At 56.4% G+C, this 24,078-nt stretch overlaps 1 protein-coding gene across 1 annotated transcript; it reads right to left on the bottom strand.

Moving 5' to 3' along the window:
- Positions 1-1,977: 1,977 nt before the first annotated feature.
- On the bottom strand, positions 1,978-2,724 carry LOC134524897 (olfactory receptor 14J1-like; the record flags this gene model as incomplete). Its single annotated transcript, XM_063355180.1, has 1 exon — positions 1,978-2,724. A coding segment is annotated over one exon (747 nt), but the record flags the coding sequence as incomplete, so codon positions are not given.
- Positions 2,725-24,078: the final 21,354 nt, after the last annotated feature.

Genomic DNA, 24,078 nt, shown 5'->3' with positions numbered 1-24,078 from the left:
CCTCCTCTGCACTCGCTCCAGCACCTCGAGATCTCTCTCGTATTGAGGTGTCCAGAACTGGACACAATACTCAAGGGGTGGCCTCCCCAGTGCTGAGTACAGGGGCACAATCACCTCCCTCCTTCTGCTGGTCACACTATTTCTAATACAAGCCAGGATGGCATTGGCCCTCTTGGCCACCTGGGCACACTGCTGGCTCATGTTCAGCCGCTTGTCAATTACAACCCCCAGGTCCTTTTCTGCCAGGCAGCTCTCCAGCCACACTGCCCCAAGCCTGTAGCGATGCATGGGGTTGTTGTGGTCCAAGTGCAGGACCAGAAAGCCAAGCACATCCTGGGCTGCATGAAAAGAAGCGTGGCCAGCAGGTGGAGGGAGGGGATTGTCCTCCTCTACGCTGCTGTGGTGAGACCCCAGCTGGAGAACAGCGTCCAGCTCTGGGGTGCCAAGCACAAGACCAATATAAACCTGTTAGCGTGCATGTAGAGTAGGGCCACAAAAATGCTCTGAAAGCTGGAACACCTCTCATGGAGAAAAGCTGAGAGAGTTGGGGTTGTTTAGCACAGAGAAGAGAAGGATCCAGGGAGACCTTATTGCAGGAATCCAATATAAAAAGGAGGCTTGTAGGACAGTCGAGGAGAGACTTTGTACCAAGGCCTGCAGTGACAGGACGAGGGCCAAGGGTTTTAAAGGGAGAGAGGGCGGGTTTAGATTGGAGATAAGGGAGAAATATATTGCAATAATGGTGGTGAGAGGAGGGAACAGGTTGCCCAGAAAAGCTGACGATGGCCCATCATTGCAAGTGTTTAAAGTCTGGTTGGACAATGCTTTGAGAAACCTGATGTAGTGAAAGATGTCCCTGTGTGTGGAGAGGGGATTGGACTAGATGACCTTTAAAGGTTCTTTGCAACCCGAACCATGCTGTGATTCTGTGATTCGATGTCTCTATGACCCACATACAAGGAAGCACATGGCAGTGGTGGTTACCCAGGGGGTGTTACTCAAAACCTGAAGTGATCTCAAGAGACTGAGTTTCCCACAACAGGACACTCCTAGCAGTAGCTGCTGGCACTTGTGCTCCCTCAAATTCATCTCATCACCCACATGACATGTGCATTCAAGAGTCTGTAAAGCAAGAACAAACTTCTGATGCAGTCATTTTGTGTCCCTCCGTGGAGGGACAGAGCAGCTCTCTGAGCGGAGGTGAGTGGCTGTTGCTGCAGCTGTGAGGGGCTGGTTGGTGACGATTACCCTGGGGCAGGTTCCCCGGGGTGTCCGTGGTCCATGGCACAGAGCAGGTCCTGCTCTGCTGGTCCTTCCTGTCTCTCCAGAAGGCCTGGCTGTGTGAGAACACTGCTGTGTGCACCCAGCCTTCACACTCACACAGCTGAGCTCTGCACTGGTGTTTTCCTCTCCCGAGCGCTTCCCAGCTCAGCCCAGGTAAAGCAAAAGCTGCGTGTGTAAGCAAAGCAAAATAAAGCATTCATTCGCTGCTTGATTTTCTGCTGCTGCCTTTATTTTGTTTCAAGTATAGAGGGAGTCTGGCTTCTCATGTACATCAGGTCATTGGGAAGAAAGAACACTGAAATGCTCAAAAAGCGAGATTAGGAAAAATATTATAACAAGCCTAATATAAGAGGAGAGACAAAAAAAAGAAACAGTGAAAGAGAGAAAGAGAGGAAGAGATAAAGAAAGCAAGGAATATAGGAAGGAAAAAAGAGGAACAAAAAGGAAGAAAGAACAAAAGAAAGAAAAAGAAAAGAAAGAAAAGAAAGAAAAGACAGAAAGACAAAGAAAGAAAGGAAAGAAAGAAAGAATGAAAGAAAGAAAGAAAGAAAGAAAGAAAGAAAGAAAGAAAGAAAGAAAGAAAGAAAGAAAGAAAGAAAGAAAGAAAGAAAAAGAAAGAGAAGGACTGTAAAAAGGTTATGAACAGAAGGTTGCCCTGCTGTTTTCTGTGAATATTGCAGTATATTGCAATAGTTTCCTCAGGGCATCCCTGAGCTCCTGGTTCCTCATGCTGTAGATGAGGGGGTTCACTGCCGGAGGCACCACCAAGTACAGAATGGACATCACTAGGTCTAGTACTGGGGAGGAGATGGAGGAGGGCTTCAGGTAGGCAAATGTGGCAGTGCTGAGAAACAGAGAGACCACGGCCAGGTGAGGGAGGCACGTGGAAAAGGCTTTGTGTCGTCCCTGCTCTGAGGGGATCCTCAGCACAGCCCTGAAGATCTGCACATAGGACACCACAATGAAAACAAAACAGGCAAAAGAAAAAAAGACAGCAAATACAATAAGCCTGCCTTCCCTGAGGTAGTCTGCGTCTGAGCAGGAGAGCTTGAGGATCTGGGGGATTTCACAGAAGAACTGGTCTAGGGCATTGCCGTGGCAGAGGGGTATTGAAAATGTATTGGCCGTGTGCAGGAGAGCAGTGAGAAAGCCACTGCCCCAGGCAGCTGCTGCCATGTGGACACAAGCTCTGCTGCCCAGGAGGGACCCATAGTGCAGGGGTTTGCAGATGGCAACGTAGCGGTCGTAGGCCATGACTGTCAGAAGATAATATTCTGATGATATCAAAAGCAGAAAGAGAAAGAGCTGGGCAGCACATCCCGAGTAGGAGATGGCCCTGGTGTTCCAGAGGGAATTGGCCATGGCTTTGGGCAGAGTGGTGGAGATGCAGCCCAGGTCGAGGAGGGCGAGGTTGAGGAGGAAGAAGTACATGGGGGTGTGGAGGCGGTGGTCACAGGCTACGGCAGTGATGATGAGGCCATTGCCCAGGAGGGCAGCCAGGTAGATGGCCAGGAAGAGCCAGAAGTGCAAGAGCTGCAGCTCCCGCGTGTCTGCGAATGCCAGCAGGAGGAAGTGGGTGATGGAGCTGCCGTTGGACATCGGATCCCTTTGTTCCCGAGGTACTGCCAAAGGAGGAAAGCACACTCACAAGTCAGGACAGCTCTGAGCAAATCTCTTCCCATTGCCTGCCCTTCCAAACCCAAGCCCCGAAAACACTCTTTGCCTGTGTCCTTCCTTCCGGGAGCTTTCTGCATTGCCCTTGTTGGAGCTCTCATTGTTGCTGGCCAAGTGTGTCGTGAGGAGCAGAGCTCTGCTTGTGGGCTCCCAAGGAGTCATCCCTGCTCCACAGCAGCGGGGATTTGGGAAAGGGGTTACAGCGTCTGACATTCACTAGTTACCTCATCTGTAATCCACTTGTAACGCAGAGGAGCTGCTCAGCATATTCCTGCAGGAAAACCTCAAGGAAGCTCCTGGTTGTCCTAAAGCTGCAGTGACATGAGCAGAGCCAGCTCACTCCTCAGCCTTGTCGGGGGGGAACGACCACGCAGCTTTTGACTCGCTCCCCCCTGGCCCCCTACAGAGGAACAGGGAGAAGAGGGAGAAAAAGGAATAAAAATCTCATGGGTTGAGATACAGACAGTTTGATAGACCAGTAACGGGAAAGAAAATGACAATCATTGTAAAAGAATATAGGAAACCAGGAGTGATGCAGTACAATTGCTTACCACCCGATGCCCATCCCGAGCAGCGAACACGGATTCCTGCCGCCCGGCCAACCCCCATTTCTATACTGAGCATGACGTCTGTGGTATGGAATATTCCTAGGCCCAGCTTGTCCTGCCTGTGCTCCCTCTCACTTTCTACGGGAAACTGAGCAAGTCCTTGACTTAACATACACACTACTTAGCAACAACTCAACCAAAATATCTCATCATCGTTAGTCTCATACTAAATCCAAACCACAGCAGCTTCTAGGAAGAAAATGAACTCTCTCCCAGCTGAAACCAGGACAACTCCCAGGTAGCGCTTGTCTTGAGGTGCTTCTGGAAAAGTCCCTGTGAAATGTCCACTGCCTCTGATGGTGCAGCAGAGAATCTCTGATCTTGGGTATGTCCTCCTGCTCTACACAGGAGAGAGATCCCATAGGTTTTGGGCTATGAGAGCTTTAGGAGATCCCTGCAGGAACTGCAGTGGCATTGCCCTGCACCCAGAGACTTACCGTGTCAAGGGCGGTAAAGGTTTCTCTCTCTGTGAGCTCTCAGAGTCCTCCCACTCCCAGCTGCCTTTAACCTCTCTCTGCCTGCTCGTCTCCTCTCACGCTTTGCAGAGGAGACTGCAAAAGAGACTTGCCATGACTTTCCTCCATCCCGGAAGCCTGGACCAGTTTAGTGGCAGAGGACCAGCTCAAGGCATTTTATTGATCTCTCTGGTGGTTTTGGTGCCGATCCCATGAAGCTCAGACACAGGGGAAGCTGATGAAACCTCTCCAGAAGTCAATGTCAGATGTAATTATGAAAGTTTCCTGGAGTGTTAATGGGTCCCACTGAGGGCCATTACTGCTAAAGGCTCCTGGGGGCTCGTTTGAGGGAAAACTGGAGGCAGTGAGGGCAGGTAGGCAAAGGCAATGGATAGGTGTCTGATGCTGGCTAATCCTGAATGTGTGAGAGGAAGGCAAAGGGCCGAGCCCTGGCCTCCAGCCCCTGGGAAGGGAGATCCTGCCCCACAACCACAGCTCAGGGTCTTCCTGGGGCATTGTGATGGGAGGACGTGCAACGCCAAGGGCAGAAACACAGAATGACGGCTCCTGGCTGGGGAAGAGGAGGCGCCAAGGCCCTAGTGCTGTAAGGATAAGGTGTCTTCTGGTAGCCTTGGTGGCACAGACAACAGCCACAGCCAAGAGGAGAAAGACATAAGCACTGTTGGGGCCTTTCAGCCTTGCCATCTCCCTTCACTGTCTCCACCACTGACTGTGCTATGGTGTCCCACATCTGCTCCTCTTCCCCTGCAGGCTGCAGACATCCCCCCTGCTTCCCCGTCTTGCTCTCCTCTTGGCATCTCACTGCTTTTACTGACCTCTCTCCGTCGTCCTTGGCTGTTCCTGAAACACAACGCCTTGGGCTGATCCCGACTCCCTCTGGGTGATCTGTTGCAGCACAGCACTGCCCTTGCAGTGGCATTTCTTTCTCCTGGTGTCCAGTCTCAACCTCCCAAGCTGACCTTTGTTGCATTATTTCTTTCTCCTGCTGTTTCCTTCCAAAGAGAAGATCCATCATCTCACAAGCAACCCTGCAACCAGTTTCAGGCTATTCCAATATAGCCCAGAGCCTCCCTGCCACTGGGCCAGAGAAACCCAGGTCCCTCAGCCCCTCCAGAAAGCACACGTGCCTGGGCCCTCAAGCCCATCGTGGCAGACCTCCTCTGGACACTCTCCTGGTCCTCTCCACTTCTCCAAAATGGGGAGCCGCACACTGGGACACAGCTGTGTGTGTTGGCCCACAGCAGTGCTGAGTCAAAGGGGAAGGTGACTCAAGTTGCCTGGGGGGCACATGCTCCTCCTCCTGCAGCCCCATAGACAGCCGGCCTTGTCCACAGTGAGCGTGCACCACTGGCTCATGAGGCATCCCTCAGGGTGCCCAGCCCCGTCTCCGCAGGGTCCCTGCTCAGCACATCAGGTCCCAGCCTGTCCTGCTGCATTGGGGTTATTCTTCCCCGGGGTGCAGGACTGGACACTTCTCCTTGGAATACGTCAAGATATTTCTGTTGGCCAAATCCCAGCATTTCTCCAGCTGCCCCTGGACTCAAGCTCCATTTGGTCATCCATTGGATTGAGTGCACCCTGAGTAAGTTTGCAGATGACACCAAGTCGATTGGGAGTGTCAACCTGCTTGAGGGTAGGAATGCATTGCAGAGGGATCTGGAGAGTCTGGATCGATGGACCAAGGCCAGTGGTCTGAGGTTCAACAAGGCCAAGTGCCGGGTCCTGCACTTGGGTCACACCAACCCCACGCAGCATTACAAGCCTGGGGAGGAGTGGCTGGAGAGCTGCCCTGCAGCAAAGGACCTGGGGGTGTTGGTCGACTGCCGGCTGAATATGAGCCAGCAGTGTGCCCAGCAGAGTTTTATCTTCTCACCATCATGGCCTACAACCGCTACGTTGCCATCTGCAAACCCCTGCACTATGGGTCCCTCCTGGGCAGCAGAGCTTGTGTCCACATGGCAGCAGCTGCCTGGGGCAGTGGCTTTCTCACTGCTCTCCTGCACACGGCCAATACATTTTCAATACCCCTCTGCCAAGGCAATGCCCTCGACCAGTTCTTCTGTGAAATCCCCCAGATCCTCAAGCTCTCCTGCTCAGACGCAGACTACCTCAGGGAAGTTGGGCTTCTTGTGTTTGGTGCCTGTTTATTCTTTGCGTGTTTTGTTTTCATTGTGGTGTCCTATGTGCAGATCTTCAGGGCTGCGCTGGGGATCCCCTCGCAGCAAAGACGACACAAAGCCTTTTCCACGTGCCTCCCTCACCTGGCCGTGGTCTCCCTCTTTATCAGCACTGCAGTATTTGCCTACCTGAAGCCCCCCTCCATCTCCTCCCCATCCTTAGATCTGGTGCTGTCATTTCTGTACTCGGTGGTGCCTCCGGCAGGGAACCCCCTCATCTACAGCATGAGGAACCAGGAGCTCAAGGATGCCCTGAGGAAACTGATTGGACATTTTTTCATCAGCCATAGATTGTGTACCTTCCTCTGCAAATGATTCCCTGTATCTGTTGTGATGGGTCGAGCCTATCATTATTCATCCCCCGCTCCTTAAATATCCACCTGTCTTGTGTGACACAAAAGATTTGTGTAAATGAAGACTCAGGCGCTCTGTGTGTTTAAATAAAATAAATGAACCATTGGCAACTACTTTTTCTGAGACCCATCAGCAGCAGCGCCGAATGGATGGGAAATGAGAAGACCTTTGTGGCTGCAGCAGCCTGGGGCAGGCTGTCCCAGTGCCACTCTGTCACTGGGGAGGCAGGAGCTGCCTGAGGGTCCCCAGGGCCAGGGCTCTTGTACTGGGCTGGGGAGAGGGGATGGCACAGAGGGGCTGCAGACCCCTCAGAATATCCTGGGGAGGAGGACACAGGGGCCCACTGACTGCCTTTTCCTTGTGCCCAAATGCCCCCCGTCTCTGGGGCTGACCCTCCTCTGCCCCCAGCAGCTGCGGTGCCCTTCAGAGGGGCTGTGGCTGTGGAGTGAGTGCCCAGAGCTCTGCAGCACCCTGGGGCGGGCTCTGCTGTTGGGCCAGCGCAGACTGGGCTGGGATGGAGAGAGGGCAGGGGAGGTGGGACAGCTTGGAGGGAGCTGGGCTGGGCTGGAAAGCGCCCAGGAGGAAAAATCCTCGGAGTGCAGCTTGTACCGTGTGACCATGCGGGGTGAGGACTCTCACCAGAGTGTTTGTGGTGCAGAGCCAGGGCTTGTGGAAAGGGTTAAAGCCAGGCAGGTGCAGGAGAGAGGAGGCTGCTCTGTGGGGGTACCTGTTAGGGTAGGTAGGCTGTTAGGGGGTACCTGTGGGGCAGCCCTGCATGTGACCAACACTGCCTGCAGCAGGAGAAGGAAGCGGCCGTTGATCTGACTGTACTGGCATCTCATTCACTTCCATGGTCACAGGGAACCCAAGCACTTCCCCCACCATCATCAAGGGGAGAGAGAGAGGGGAAGAAATCAGCATTAGTCAGCATTTAGGCACCTCAGGAGGTCTCTGCTCGTAGCTGCTGCTCCCAACAGGATGAGCTATGGGATCAGACCAGGTTGCTAAGGAATTTATGCAGTAAGGAATTAACAATACTAAAGGATGAAGACAGTGCAGCCCCTCTGGGCAACCTGCTCCCATGTTTGTCTCTCCTGATGAGGAAGAAGGTTTTCCTTATCTCTAGCTGTCCTGGTTCTGGTGGGGATAGGGTTAATTCTCCCTGCTCTTCCATGCCATGTGAGCCATGCCCACCCTGAGCTGCCGGGGGAGGGGGCAGGACTTCTCCGCTTGGAGGGGGCTGGGGTGTCCAGGGTCCAGGGAGTGGCAGGGAGCGGCGGTTCCCTAATCATCTTTGTATGTTCCTCTGTCCGTGTGATTGTTGTTGTTTGTTTTCTTATTCCCTTTGCTGTTCTGTTAAACTGCCTTTGTCTCAACCCAAGAGTTTTGCCTTTTTCTTATGATTCTTCCCGTACTGGGAAGGCCCGAGCGAGCGGCACGGGGTTCTTTATTGCCGTCTGAGGCCAAACCACGACAGTCCTTTTTGGCACCCAACGTGGGGCTCGAAGGGTTGAGATAACAACAGAATTCAACTAGAGCTGGGAAAAACGAATTTGTTGTATGCGTTTATTTTATTAGGTAAACTGTTGCTTGGTTTGTTCTCGTGGCTGTGTTATGTAAATTCCTATATGGCTCATGTACTCCCTGCGAAGATGGTTGCTACTTCTGGGAGAGGGATCAGGATTATTATTTTACTGTCCTGTGCGATATCAGCTTATGATATGATAACATCACTGTTCAGACAGTTACTTTGGGGTGTCTATGTGGTATTGCTGTCCCTCCCGTACATTGGGCACCGTCTCTCACAATTTATTAATAATTACACCCCGTCTGGGGGGGAAACGGGGGGACACTTTCCCCAACTCTTTTGCCTCCCTTTCTCCTTTGGGTCGGGTATGACAGCTTTTGAGAATGTTGAATATCCTTGGGATGCTCAAACCAGCCTGGTCCTATCGTTATGTCTCCTGAACGTGTTCCAGGTCTTGGTTAGGGTTAAACGACTATTTAAGACTACCACGCAGAGATCTGCTCCGAGGCTGGACAGTCAGGGGTGGCATGGCATGTGGGACAACGCGGGCAGGTATCTAGAGAACTTCTCGCCTCCAGTGGTCTGGGACTTCACCCCTGAACAATTACAGGACCCTGACAGAGTGGTAGAATATCTGAAGGGAAAATGCTGTGGCTATTCTGGAGAGGCACAACTCACCGCACTCTGCTGGGCCCTGGCCAGTATCTACCAGGCACTGCTCAGTAGTACGCAGCACCCTCGGGGGAAAGAGATGGAGACCAGGCCGACAGACAGTGTGGCTACTGCAACCCCTGCGACAGACACTGCGGCTACTGCAACCCCTGTGACAGACACTACGGCTACTCCAACCCCCTCTGTGGAAGCCACTGCCGCTGAACCAGGGAACCAAGGAAGTGGACTACCATGGAAAGAGGTATCCAGTGCCTGAGAGAATTAGCCGTGCGGGAGATGGTTTATTATGACTCGGATGATGCAGACTTACCCACAGACCCTGATGAGGTGCAATGCACAAGGCCCACGTGGCAGAAGTTTGTACGGAGCGCACCATCGTCATATGCCGACTCACTGGCAGTAATGGAATGGAAAGGTGAAATGGGACCAACGGTGGATGAGGTGGCTGGCCGGCTCCGGCCATATGAAGAAAGTCTCTCTTCCCCCCTTGTCTCAGCTGTGGAGAAACTGTCGCGGAAGGTCCAGCAACTTGAAGAGAATATCTCCTACTCCCCACCTGTACGGGCCAGCGTCTCAGCTCTTAGGAGCAGGCGTTTCCCCACTCAAGAGAGAGAGTACAGAGGGTACACACCACGAGGCACCCTGTGGTTCTACCTGCGTGACCACGGGGAGGACATGAGGAAGTGGGATGGACAACCTACTTCGATGCTGCGGACATGGGTACAGGAGTTGCAAGGAAGGACAACCACAAAAGGGGATCCCTCCAGGAAAAGTGCCGCCCCGGTCTCCAGGGGGCAGTTGCCCAGACAGAGCAGAAGGCCTGATCTTGCTTCTGATCCTCTTGAAGGAACTTCCAAGTCATTTCTGCAAGAAGTGAGTACCAGATAGTATGACCAGGATTAGAGGGGCCCTGCCTCCGGCCAGGTGGAGGAAAGGGACAACCGGGTTTATTGGACAGCGTGGATCCGATGGCCTGGCACATCAGACCCACAGGAGTATAAGGCTCTAGTGGACACGGGTGCACAGTGCACCCTAATACCATCAAGCTACAGAGGGGCAGAACCCATCTGTATTTCTGGGGTGACAGGGGGGTCCCAAGAGCTGACTGTACTGGGTGGAGGCTGAAGTGAGCCTAACTGGGAATGAGTGACAAATGCATCCCATTGTGACTGGCCCAGAGGCTCCATGCATCCTTGGTATAGATTACCTCCCGAGAGGGTATTTTTATGTGGTTATTTAACGGATGTGATCAACAACATAGCAGCTATGTCTCCACCAACTAGTAAAAAGGAAACACAAGCTCTCTTAGGCATTGTGGGTTTTTGGAGAATGCATATCCCACATCACAATCTAATTGTAAGCCCTCTGTATCAAGTAACCCGGAAGAAGAACGATTTCAAATGGGGTCCTGAGCAACGACAAGCTTTTGAACAAATCAGACAGGAAATAGTCCATGCAGTGGCCCTGGGGACAGTCCGGGCAGGACAAGCCATTGAAAAGGTGCTCTACAGCGCAGCCGGGGAGAACGTCCCTACCTGGAGCCTCTGGCAGAAAGCACCAGGGGAGACCCGAGGTCGACCCCTGGGGTTTTGGTGTCGGGGATCCAGAGGATCCGAAGCCCGCTACACTCCAACAGAAAAAGAGATCTTGGCAGCATATGAAGGGGGTCAAGCTGCTTCGGAAGTGGTTGCTACAGAAGCACAGCTCCTCTCAGCACCTCGACTTCCGGTGCTGGGCTGGATGGTCAAAGTAAGGGTCCCCACCCCCACCACACATAATGCAACTGATGCCACATGTGTACGGTTGGACTCGATGATCTCAAAGGTCCTTTCCAACTATGAAGATTCTATGCTTCTATGATTCTATGGAGTACGTGGATTGCACGGATCACACAGCGAACTTGAATGGGAAACCCCAGTCGCCCAGGAATTCTGGAAGTGATCGTGGACTGGCCAGAAGGCAAGGATTTCGGAATGTCACCAGGGGAGGAGGTGACGCGTGCAGAAGAGGCCCCACCATATAATAAACTGCCAGAAAATGAGAAGAAATATGCCCTGTTCACTGACGGGTCCTGCCGGATGGTGGGAAAGCATGGAAAGTGGAAGGCTGCTGTGTGGATTCCTACACGACAAGTTGCAGAGGCCAGTGAAGGACAGGGTGAATCGAGCCAGTTTGCAGAGGTGAAAGCCATTCAGCTGGCTTTGGACATTGCCGAGCGAGAAAAATGGCCGGTACTTTATCTCTACACTGACTTCTGGATGGTGGCAAATGCTCTGTGGGGGTGGCTACAGCAGCGGAAGCAGGGCAAGTGGCAGCGCAGAGGCAAACCCATCTGGGCTGCTGAACTATGGTAAGATATTGCTGACTGGATAGAGAATCTGGTTGTGAAAGTACGCCACGTAGATGCCCATGTACCGAAGAATCGGGCCACGGAGGAACATCAGAACAAGCAGCAGGTGGATCGGGCTGCTAGGATTGAAGTGGCTCAGCTGGATCTGGAGTGGCAACATAGGGGTGAACTCTTCATAGCTCGGTGGGCCCATGATACCTCAGGCCATCAAGTAAGAGATGCGACATGTAGATGGGCTCGTGACCGAGGGGTGGCCTTGACCATGGACACTATTGCACAGGTCATCCATGAATGTGAGACATGCGCTGCAATCAAACAGCCCAAGAGACTGTTCTAACGGAGCCCAGAGCCATGGATGAAATGAACTCAATGGACACTTTGGAGGGATGGGCCATAAACTAAGGGCATTATGTCTGCATGAATATATATGTAGATATATACATGACAGGGGAAAGTGGTGGCAATTCTTTGGAATCTGTAAGATCTGGGCATGGCATAGATGGTATGGAATGTCCTTATTTATGTGGATAATGTCCTGGTTCTGGCGGGGACAGGGTTAATTCTCCCCAGGACACATGAAATTATTTCCTCATGAACTTACTGGAAAAAGGGACAAATTAGGAAGAAGGGAGCATTCCTGGTGTGCAGAATGGCTAGGTGCCAAAGAGCAGCTGTCAGCGTGGCACAGAGATGAAGAAACATTCTCGCGTTGGGAGGAGAGGGAGAAGTGGCTACGTGGCCCTGCTCGCCCCATCGCCCCCATGGGGCCGGTCCCACCACATCGAGTCCCAGCATTAGGTTGTTCTTGTCTGCTTCCACCTTCGCCATTAGGGCGTCCACTCCGCGGTGGGACGGGTGACAATGGACAATGCAGCGTCCCCGTTGATAGGTGGCTGCGGGGGGCGGGGCGTCGCCTAGCGACAGGGGACGCTGCATTGTCCCTTGTCACCCGTCCCGCTGGTGCGACCACTCTGCTGCGAGGAGCCAGCAGAGGAGGAGGAGGAAGAAGAGGAGGAAGAGGAAGAGGAAGAGGAAGGGCTCAACTGCCCATCCCTTCCAGCCATCCCGGGCCCCCCTCAGGCAGAAAGGTTCCCATCCCCCTCAGGTGCCTCCATGGCTTTGGGCAGGGCAGCAGCCATGGCCCAGCTCAGCCTGTACCAGCTGCTGGACGAGGCCATCGGGACGCCCGAGCTCGGGGCAGTCAACTTCGTGGCGTTGCGCAGCCTGCTGCTCGCCATGCTCGGGCACCTGGGCCTGCAGGACCTGCCCGCCCAGAAGCAGGGGGACAGCCTGACCCTGCTCTGGGAGGGGGACCAGCCTGCAGAGGCACCCCCTGTGCTGGAGAAGGAGGGGGACAGGGCCCAGGACAGGGGGCAGCAGCCCCAGGAACCGGGGGAGCGGCTGCCTGGGAAGGACTTGCTCCAAGAGAGCACGAGCAGCCCCCAGCTGGCCTCCGTGGCCACCGATGTGGGGTGGATGAAGGACAAGATCAAAGCCAACGAGAGCGGCATCTCCAAGGTAGAGGCTCTTGCCCATCCCCTGGGTGCTCCCCTGCACGACACCCCGTCCTCCGGGGCCCATGCCGCCGTTGTGCTGCCCCCCCGGGGCTGGGGTGGGGGTCTCTGGGGAGCTGCTGCCCCATCTCAGCTCTTGAAGATGTGATGGATGGGACGTGCTGCCCGCGCTGCCCTGCCAGCCTGGCACTGCCCCCCGGCTCTGGGCAGGCCACAGCGGCGGCAATGGTCCTGGTCCCCAGGGACCCTCTCCTGGGGCTCACCCCCACCACCCCTTTCTGCCAGGCCACAGCTCTCTCCGAGGAGCTCCTCCAGGAGATGGGCGCGATGAAGGAGGCGCAGTCCCACCTGGAAGAGGAGCTGCGGGCGATGCAGGAGGCACTCGGCTTGGTGAGCTGCCGCCAGTGCCCCGAGAGGGAGCTGGGCCCTCGCCCCCTCCCTGCCCCTCTCCCCATCACCACCCCAGCCCCTGCCCCGCGGCCATCAGCCCTCCCTGTCCCCCAGCAGGAAGGGCACCAGGAGGGCAGAGTGGGAAGGATGTCCCAAGGAGGGTAGCAGGGCAGCTCAGCCACCCCCACCCAGAGCTCCCCACCCTCTGCCCGCCAGCACGGCCCCAGGGAGGGCAGAAACGGGCACCGCTGCCTGCAGCTCAGGCTGGGGCTAGAAGGAACTGTGGGCATCACCCAAAGGGATGCTCAGGCACTTTGCAACCAAAGAGCCATCAAAAAAGGCACGACACGTGGGAGCTGGGAAGGAGGGAGATAAAGCTCTGCCCCGGACAACGCAGCCACAGCCCCCGGGCACAGCCCTTCCCAGCGCCCCTCTCCCTTGTGCCCAAGGCAAGGTGTGGATGCTCCTTTGACATCCGCTCCCACAGCCAGACTGGTGTCCCTGTCCTCTCCCTGCTCCAGGGGAAACTCCAGGACACCGCCAGCCAGCTGCCAGGCCCCCCTCACAAGAAGTGTCGTGGTGAAGTATGGCCGCGGGGGGTCCTGGATCCTGCACTGAGACAGGAGGTAGCTGTGTCCCCAGCTCCCCTGGGGGGACCGTCCCTCCTGTGCTGGGGCATGGTCCATGGGTGGTGGGTGCTGGGCAGTGATGCTGGGGGGTCCTGTCCCCGAGGGTGCCGTCCCTGCCAGCTACGTGGCCGGGCTGAGCCCTTGATCCCTTCCTTCCCCAGAAAAGCCTGAAGGAAATGCGGAGACTCAGCCCAGTCCCGGAGGAGGTGCGCAGCATGGTGGGCTGGGAGGTGTTGGGGGGTGGCTCGCCTGGCGGGCAGCAAAGCAGAAGCGGGAGGAGGAGGGGGCAGATCCCAGCATTTGGCACTGTGAGATGGTTTCCAAATCCCGCCGGGGGCTGCTGCTCCTGAAACACCAGCGCAGCCCCTTGGGCTGGGAAGCGGGTCTGGGCAGCAGGCCTGGAGCACCGAATGCCCTTGCTGGAGAGCAAAAGGCCTCGCTGCCGTGGCCCGGGGAGTCAGGGAGGGTTTGCCGCTCCCCAGGCTCGACTGCTCAGACGCTGCCGGCCCCGAGGCCAGCAAAGCACTAAGGGGGCTGGGGAGGTTGCAGGAGGCTGTAGCCGTGGGACGCGGGGCTCTGTGCGGGGGGGGCAGCCTTTGCCTTGGGGCTCTCGTGGTGTCCTTGAGTTTGGCCCCGGGAGGCGGTGCCTTGGAGACAGGCAGTGGGGACATGGCGGGGGGGCCTGGGCTCTGTCCTTGCCGCTGCATGGCTGCCTGTAACCCTGCTCCCCTTGGCCTCCTCTTCCCAGGAGGGCAGTGGGAGCCTTTCTTCCCCCACCGAGTCCCCCCAGGCGGACGTGGACACCCAGCACGGGGCAAGCTCCGTGCCGGGGACGGAGGAACCAGGGGCACAACCTGAGCCCAGCACAAGCAAGGGGGCTCCCGGGACACAGCCTGGCTCCGAGGAGACGCAAGCAGGGACACACAGAGCACCAGTGAGCCCTGAGAAGGCGGCAGGCGCTCCTTCAGATGGGAAGAGCATTTCTGATGCCAGCGCCACAACCCCCAGCATGCAGCCAGGGTCCCCTGGCACTCCGAGCACCACACAGGGGATGGAGCCAGGGTACCCCGGCACCCAAATCACCACCCCGGGCACGCAGCCAGCATTCCCTGGCATAAAGACCACCAGCCCAGGAGAGAAGACTCGGTCCCCTGGCACCGGGACAGCCACCCCAGGGGTGCCCCCAGGATCTCCCGGCATGTCTCATTTGCAAGAGCCAGCAATGCCCTGGGGGTCCTCAGCCTTCAGCAGTGCCTCTGGCCATGGCATGGAGATGGTGGAGGCTCTCGGACAGTCTGGGCAGCTTGGCCACCCGAAGAAGCAGGTGGCCCACCTGGAAGCCACCAAATCAGACCACGCCGTGCGTGAGCAGACGCACCTGCTCTTCCCGGAGGGAGGTAGGAACCCTGAGGGGGCTGGTGGAGGGTCTTTAGCGTGGGAACACCCTGGGCTGGGGGCTCATCGTGCTCAGAGGCTGGCCCCAAGGGCGAGACCCCCTCACTGACAGCATGTCCCCTTGGACCATGTCCCTCTAGATGACAACAGCATCGCCCTCCGGGGTCAGGTGTCCTCCCTGCAGAGCCTCGCCAGCGAGCTGCAGGAAGTGAAGGAGAAGGTGAGCCGGTGGCAGTCCCCGAGGGGGCTGCAGGGATGCCAGGGGGGATTGGGAGAGGGAGGGGCAGCCAAAGGGCCCCCCCGCAAAGGGACAGCACGGGGTGCCATGCCCTGACTCTGCCACCACCGCCGTTCCCAGATCAGGCAGCTGGAGGATGCCCTTGCAAAGATGTGGGTGGCCGGAGCGGACTGGAGAGCAGATGGCAGCGACCGGATCGCCCTGCAACTGGGGTAAAAGGACGGGAGAGGGTTTGCTACCCCATGGGGCTGCAAGGGAGCCCAGTGGCTGGGACCAGCCCAGTTTGGGGGGCGAGGGACAGCCCCCTGAGTGGCCCTGATGAGGCTAAGCCTGCCGGTGCGCCCATCTTGCTGGCCAGGTCCATGCTGCAGGAGTTAAAGCGAGAGGTGTTGGGGCTGAAGGAGCTGGAATTAGAGAAGATAAAGCGTGAGCTGAAGGAGCTGGGAGAGCAGCAGGACATGACCGAGGCCACGCTGAAGCAGCTGGTGACACAGGTGGCCAAGCAGATGCAGGCTCAGGTGAGGTCTAGGGGGAGTGCTCCCACTGCCCGCCGGCTGGGTGGGGGGGTCCTGGCAGGGTTCCCGGCCACGGCCCCTGGCCGGCTGCAGCCATCAAGCCTCCACAGCACCTTGGCTTGTTGGCTGCACGCGTTCCATCTGAGAGCCGATTCCTTCTCCCCTTCCTGCAGCAGGACAAGCTGAAGGCGACGGAGAGCGCAGGGCAGGAGCAGGCAGAGGCGCAGGCAGCATGCCCTGCCTGCTGTGGGGACACCGGAGCGCAGGTGGGGCAGCTCCTGCAGCGCTACGAGAAGCTCCAGGAGGTGGTGGACTCCCTAATGTCCCGGCGGGCGGTGGGCAAGGTGCTGAGGCAGCTGCCGAGGCAGAGCCAGGTAGGGAGGTGGCGGCATGGGGGGCTTGGGAGGGGGCTGCCGGGACTCCCCTGGCTGGTCGTGCTTTGCTGTAACATGGGGGAGCCCCTCGCTGCTCCCCACATTGGCTTGTACACGTCAGCAGCACGGAAGGAAATGAAAGCCTTGGTGCAAATGTCCTGCTGGCACCGAGAGCCTTTGGCCAGCGGCCAAGTAACCTGGCTCTGTCCCCACGGGGCAGCCAGTCCCCCCTTGCACAGCACCGCCTTGTCATCTTCCTCCCTGCAGCAGGATGAGGAGGTGCCGAAGCGCGTCCAGGCCACCCTTGTGCAGGTGCAAGGCAGCTACGAAAAGCTCAGCTCCGTCGTGGGGAACCTCCTGCGTGACAGTCAGCGGCAGCAGCAAGATACCAAGGTGGGTGGCTGAAAGCCCCACGGGGTCAGAGCATCCTCCAGGCAGAGCCTGGGCACCACCAGGGATTTGTCCCTTTCCCGCAGGTTTTTAAGGGGGGTGGGAGATGGGGGGTGCTGAGCTGGCCGGGAGGCAGCTCCGACGCTGCCGTGGCATCATGGGGTGCTTTCTGTGTTGGAAGGCTCTGTTCCAGTCCCTGGAGAAGCTGGTGAAGGGCAAAGCGGACAAGAATGACCTGATGCTGGCACTCGATGTGGTATGGCCTCGAGGGTCCCCAGCACCAGCCAAGGGGGTCCCAGGCAGGGTGACAATCACCCCTTGTCCCTTGGCTGCTTGGTGGCAGAACCTGCCGGGGGGAGGGAAGATTTCCAGACTGGCCGCGGCTCCCTCGCCAGGTCCCTCTGTCTCCCCACGGGACCCTTTGGCTGCTGGCACCAGCCCCATGGGGGTGATGGGGCAAGCAGGGCCACGTAGCCACTTCTCCCTCTCCTCCCAGCACGAGCTGGCCCTGCCTAGGCTACCTTCGTCCTTTCCCCACCGCTCTCCTGCCCTTCCCTCTTGCTAGAAAGCAGACAAAACCAGCCTGGCTGGCAAAGTCAACCGCAGCGAGTTCGACGCAAGGATGGAGCGGCTGACTGAGATGCTCGAGGAGATGCTGAGCCGGCAGACGGGCCAGGAGAAGGTCCAGCAACAGCTTCGTGAAGAGGTGGCCTCCAAGGTGAGGGGTGTCTCGTCTCTGCCACGCAAAACTTGCTTCTTGAGGGCTTGGCATCCCTCCGAGGATCCCTCTGCCAGCTGTCCCAGCCGGGGACCACCATGTCCCATCCCGGGGCAGCTGGCTGAGGGGGGGCACCTGTCCACAGCTGGACCGCCAGGAGCTGGGGGCTCTGCAGAAGCAGCTGGAGGGGCACTGGGAGAGCAACCTGAAGCAGCTCCAGAAGGGCTCACAGGCAGGGGCTGATGATGCAGCTGGGATTAAGAAGTGAGTGCAATGGGGAGAGCGGCGCCTTCAGGGACACCTCGCTGCTGCCTGCGAGCTGCCTGCCTGTGTCCCCCCCAGGAGCTCACCCAGCCCTTTTCTCCCCACTCCAGCCCGCTGCTGACCCATTTCCACTGCCTCTCCTGCGACCGGCCCCTCGACATGTCGGTGCCTGGCCCGTGAGTAGCACCTGGCACTGTGGGCGGGACGGGGGGGCGATGGGTGCTGGCAGTGCCCCGCCGTGCCAGGCACAGGGGTTCGGGGCTCTGCCTGGGGGGTCTGACCCTGCCCAGCCCCCTCGCGGCACTGCCTGGGAGCAGGGGGACACAGAGCCCTCCCCGAGGAGCAGGGGTTGCCGTGGGCTACAAGCCCATGGGTTTCAGGGCACTGCCCCGTCACCCATCTACGGCTCCTGCCCTCCCCAGGCACATCGTGACCATCCCATCCCTGCCGCCGCTGTCCCCCCGCCTCGCCGAGCACCCCCGTCCCATTCTCAAGACAGAGCAGGAACAGCAGCACGACCACAGGTAGGGGACACGGGGACCCATCCCTGTCCCACTGGGGTGCAGGGTGGCCTGGCCCCGGCGAGGGAGAGCTCTTCCCCAGGTAGGGGCGCAGGGGTCCGGGCGGACCTGGGCAGGGCAGGGGAGCAGAGCTGTGCTGCAGAGGGTCAGCTGTGCTTACCCCACCTCTGTGGGGCTTTACAGCCCCCCCTCGCTGCCCGTCTGGCCCAAGCCTCTGTCTCAAGGGCGCTGAAGCCACATGGGATGAGTTGTGTCTGGTCTCAGCCTGACCTCGGGCTTAGGGAGGTCAGGTTCCTTCTCTGAAACAAGTTGCTGAAATCAAGCACTGCAGCTGGGACAGCCCAGCTCCTGCCTCCTGCTGTCCTCGGCGTGGGGTGCAGGGACCTGCCACTGCCCCCTCCCTGGCGTAGCAGGCTGAAGCACGGGCTGCCACGGTGCCGGGCACTCAGCATCCGCGTACCCCGTCCCACAGGCAGCCGCCCCCCGAGGTCAAGTACCCCACCGTGCCGCGGAGCTGCGGGGGCCGGCACACTGTCACCACCCCGCTGCAGCGCCGCCAGGACCTCCAGCTCCCCCGGCGCCTCCAGCCACTCCTGCTCCCCAACAAGGTAGGGATGACAAAGGTAGGGATATGGCGGGGGCGACTGAGGCTGAGCCTCTGCGGGGGCGGGGGGGGCATCTGTGCCTCACTTTCCCCAGGGAGAGCTGGCCGTGGGAGGGTTGCCAAGGGATGCCGAGTTCGGCCCCGTGGCTCAGCCAGCCCGCTCTCTCATTCCCAGTGCAACGTGGTGGACCTGTTGGCAAAGGACGGCTGCATGTCCAGGGAGCAGCTGGGCAGTCCCGTGCTCACAGACAAAGAGGGTACGGCCGGGGCTGGCTTGGGGAGAGGATCCCATGGGTGTGAAGGGGACAGCGGGGAGGGCAGGGCACCCACGAGGTGCTGGGTTTTCCCCACCCGTGTCCCCCCCACTGCCCCCACCCCAGCTCACGCTGCTCTCTCCTGCCACCCCTGCTGCCTGACAGGGCCAGCACAGCACCAGCCCGGGCCGCACAAGGCAGCGGAGAGCAAGAGCGACTCGTCCGACTGCCACCTCCCTCACGCACCAAGGCCCCCGCGGGACAGACCCAGGAGCCGGGCAGCTGGGCAGGGACAGCTGCTCTCCAGAAAGTGACTTCTTATTTGACTAATAAAAAGCCTTTCACCTTATTTTTTGTTGTTTTTTTTCCCCTTTTTTTTTGGCTCATGAACAGCGGTCACAGGGACAGAGGGGACATCACCTCGACAAATCACAGCCCCCAGTTCCGCTCTCCCCCCTCAGAGCCCAGTGGGAAATACAGCAGGCAGTGGGCTTGGGGGCTCCTGTCGCCTCTGCGCGGGAGTTCTGCTCTGGGCTTCCCTGGGATGGTGACGCAGCTTTCTGCCATTGAGAGCCACGATGCAGGTTTCAAGCGCTGTCATGGAACGGTGTGGCAATTAGGCATGGACTCCGTTCCATGCACAAACGAAATCCCTTTATTTTAGGCAGCAGCCTCTTTAAATACCCTGTGCTACAGAGCTAGCAATTTCCCACTGCTACCTCCTTATCATGAGATTACACAGCACATACCACACATATCACAGCCCATACATGCTGTAACCAAGACAAGCTATTCATCTTTAGCAACCCGGCCGGCCTTCAGCGCTCTCTCCTTTTCTCCTTCGTATCATGAATGCGCACGAGTCTATGGGACTGGATGGGTTACATCCAAGAGTGCTGAAAGAGTCGGCAGACGTGCTCGCCAAGCCACTTTCCATGATCTACCTGAAGTCATGGCTAACTGGGGAGGTCCCAATGGACTGGAGGGTAGCAAATGTAGCGCCCATCTACAAAAAAGGCAGAAAGCAGGAAACTATAGGCCTGTCAGTCTGACCTCGGTAGCAGGGAAGGTGATGGAGCAGAACTTCTTGAGTGCCATTACAAGTCATATAACGGACAAGCAGGGGATCAGGCCCAGTCAGCATGGGTTTAGGAAAGGCACGTCCTGCCTGACAAACCCGATCTCCTTCTATGACAAGATGACCCAATTATTGGATGAGGGAAAGGCTGTGGACATTGTCTACCTGGACTGTTGAAAATCATTTGACACTGTCCCCCATAGAACTTCCATGGAAAAACTGGCGGCTCATGGCCTGGGTGAGCATACGATCTGCTGGATCAAACACTGGCTGGATGGGCGGTCCCAAAGAGTGGTGGTCAATGGAGTTAAATCCAGCTGGTGGGTGGTCACAGGTGGTGTCCCTCAGGGCTCAGTGTTGGGACCATTTCTGTTTAACATCTTTATTGATGACTTTGACAAGGACATAGAGTGTATCATCAGCAAGTTTGCAGATGACACGAAGCTAAGTGGGAGTGTTGATCTGCATGAGGATAGGGAGGCTCTACGGAGAGACTTGGATAGATTGGACCGATGGGCCAATGCTAATGGAATGAGCTTCAACAAGGCCAAGTGCCGGGTCCTGCACTTGGGCCACAACAACCCCACGCATCGCTACAGGCTTGGGGAAGTGTGGCTGGAGAGCTGCCTGGCAGAAAAGGACCTGGGGGTTCTAATTGACAAGCGGCTGAAAGTGAGCCAGCAGCGTGCCCAGGTGGCCAAGAGGGCCAATGCCATCCTGGCTTGTATTAGAAATAGTGTGACCAGCAGAAGGAGGGAGGTGACTGTGCCCCTGTACTCAGCACTGGGGAGGCCACCCCTTGAGTATTGTGTCCAGTTCTGGGCACCTCAATACGAGAGAGATCTCGAGGTGCTGGAGCGAGTGCAGAGGAGGGCAACGAAGCTGGTGAAGGGCCTGGAGAATAAATCTGATGAGGAGCGAGTGAAGGAGCTGGGACTGTTTAGTTTGAGGAAGAGGAGGCTGAGGGGAGACCTCATCGCCCTCTACAACTACTTGAAAGGCCATTGTAGAGAGGTTGGTGCTGGTCTCTTCTCACAGGTCGTTAGTGATAGAACAAGAGGGAATGGGTTCAAGCTGCAGCAGGGGAGGGTTAGGCTGGACATTAGGAAAAAATTCTCCCCAGAAAGAGTGGTCAGACACTGGAATAGGCTGCCCAGGGAGGTGGTGGAGTCACCATCCCTGAATGTGTTTAAGACTCGTTTAGATGTGGTGTTAAGGGATGTGGTGTTAGGAGATATGGTGTAAGGGAGAACTTCGTAGAGTGGTGCTGATGCTCGGACTCGATGATCCCAAGGGTCTTTTCCAACCTAAATGACTCTATGATTCTATGGCCCAGGTGCTGTGTAGCTAGGGATTGTTTACTTATCCCACGCTTTGCCGCCACGGAGAGCGATGAGAACTCCAGGGCTCATTCCAGGTGCTGCGTCCGCACATCCTTTGGCATCCACAATTCCCCCTTCTTCATTTACTACAAAAACAGTGGCCAAGGTTTTATCTGTAAGACGCTGCGCACACCGTAGCACACAGGGAATACAAAGCATAATGCACAAGAATATGCTTATACAAAAAAGCAAGAATTTGAGAGCTGATTGCAACCATCCAGTTAAGCCCCAACTGTTAAAAAGGTTATCCAGCCATCCCCAACTCCCCCCATTCGTAATTTCTGCACATTTTGCTCTAACTGTTGTATACTTTTATGGATTGATTCAGAGTGGTCTGATAAATTCATACAGCACGTGCCATCAAAATCTTCACATCCATGGCCATGCGCTAATAACAGAAAATTGACGGCTGCTCTATTTTACAGAGTTGCATGGCGTACTGAATCTACATCTAATAAAAGGCCAGGAAGAGCTACTGAAGTAGCCTTACTTTGTTCCACAAGCCAACAACCTAGCTTTTTTTAAGAGCGTTAGCGCTTTTGCAGAAGCCACACCGGGAGCAGAGAAAGAAGAAATGGCAACCACAGGTGGCTGCCAAAAGTGTACCCGGTAATCAAGAGGGGTGACCTTTTGGAGATATGTTGCGTTTCGAGAGCATTTGGCAAAGTTAAAACACTTACGAGCATCCATCTGAATTTAGCCTAGAATACCAACCTCCTGTGGCTCTAAAGGCAGGGGAGAGAATAATTTATTTGCCCAGTAGAATCTACTGAGGCAATCTGTAGGTTAAGACTTTGTGATAACCAAGGGTCAAGGTCGTCCTTTTTGACAGGGACATGTATGTGGCTTGGATCCATTCCAGAAAGCTGCTGACAGCACAAACGACCCTGGGAAAACAATCGTGGTAACATTTCAGTCATCATAGTTACTGTTTTGGAAAAGGTACGTGGCAAAACTACCCACTCTAATGCAGTCGGGCTCTTTGCGAGTGCATCATCCCACTGTCCTATCAGGGCGTAAGGTTGAAACTCTTGTAGGAAGGTGTTCAACGCGTCTTGCAGCAGTAGTAGACTATATCTTATCTGCAACGTGCTGTAATGCCTTCTGAGCTGTTGGGGTTAATGAACATAGAACTTATGTTCTGGCAGGGCCTGGCAGGGCCAGCCCGACTGGTAGATCCCATGGGGTTAACTAACCAGGTAGCCTTTGCTAAATGTGCATCCCAATGTTTTAAAGTCCCACCACCCATTGCTCTCAGTGTAGTTTTTGACAGTCCATTGTATCGTTCTATCTTCCCAGAGGCTGGTGCGTGACGGGGGATGTGATACACCCACTCAATGCCATGCTCCGGTGTCTATGAGGCTGTTTTGGAAATGAGTCCCGTTGTCCGACTCAGTTCTCTCTGGGGTACCATGTTTCCACAGGACTTGCTTTTCAAGGCCCAGGAGAGTGTTCAGGGCAGTGGCATGGGGCACAGGGTATGTTTCCAGCCATCCAGTGGTTGCTTCCACCATTGTGAGCACACAGCGCTTGCTTTGACGGGTTTGTGGTGGTGTGATATAATCAATCTGCCAGGCCTCCCCAGATTTATATTTCAGCCACCGTCCTCCACACCAAAGAGGCTTCAAACGCTTGGTTTGCTTGATTGCAGTGCATGTCTCACATTCATGGATGACCTGTGCAATAGTGTCCATGGTCAAGGCCACCCCTCGGTCACGAGCCCATCTATATGTCGCATCTCTTACTTGATGGCCTGAGGTGTCATGGGCCCACCGAGCTATGAAGAGTTCACCCCTACGTTGCCAGTCCAGATCCAGCTGAACCACTTCAATCCTAGCAGCCCGATCCACCTGCTGCTTGTTCTGATGTTCCTCCGTGGCCCGATTCTTCGGTACATGGGCATCTACGTGGCGTACTTTCACAACCAGATTCTCTATCCAGGCAGCAATATCTTGCCATAGTTCAGCAGCCCAGATGGGTTTGCCTCTGCGCTGCCACTTGCCCTGCTTCCGCTGCTGTAGCCACCCCCACAGTGTATTTGCCACCATCCATGAGTCAGTGTCGAGATCAAGTACTGGCCATTTTTCTCGCTCGGCAATGTCCAAAGCCAGCTGAATGGCTTTCACCTCTGCAAACTGGCTCGATTCACCTTGTCTTTCACTGGCCTCTGTAACTTGTCGTGTAGGACTCCACACAGCAGCCTTCCACTTTCCATGCTTTCCCACAATCCGGCAGGACCCAGCAGTGAACAGGGCATCTTTCTTCCCATTTTTTGGCAGTTTATTATATGGGGCCTCTTCCACACGCGCCACCTCCTCCCCTGGTGACATTCCAAAATCCTTGCCTTCTGGCCAGTCCATGATCACTCCCAGAATTCCTGGGTGACTGGGTTTTCCCATTCGAGTTTGCTGTGTGATCCGTGCAATCCACTTACTCCCTGTGGCACCAGTTGCATGATTTGTGGTGGGGACCCTTTCTTTGAACATCCAGCCCAGCCCTGGCAGTCGAGGTGCTGAGAGGAGCTGTGCTTCTGTACCAACCACTTCCGAAGCAGCTCGACCCCCTTCATATGCTGCCAAGATCTCTTTTTCTGTTGGAGTGTAGCGGGCTTCGGATCCTCTGGATCCCCGACACCAAAACCCCAGGGGTCGACCTCGGGTCTCCCCTGGTGCTTTCTGCCAGAGACTCC

The sequence above is a fragment of the Chroicocephalus ridibundus genome, chromosome 18 (assembly GCF_963924245.1).
Source record: "Chroicocephalus ridibundus chromosome 18, bChrRid1.1, whole genome shotgun sequence".
Classification (NCBI taxonomy): Eukaryota; Metazoa; Chordata; class Aves; order Charadriiformes; family Laridae; genus Chroicocephalus; species Chroicocephalus ridibundus.
This window is presented reverse-complemented; position numbering and strand designations above follow the sequence as displayed.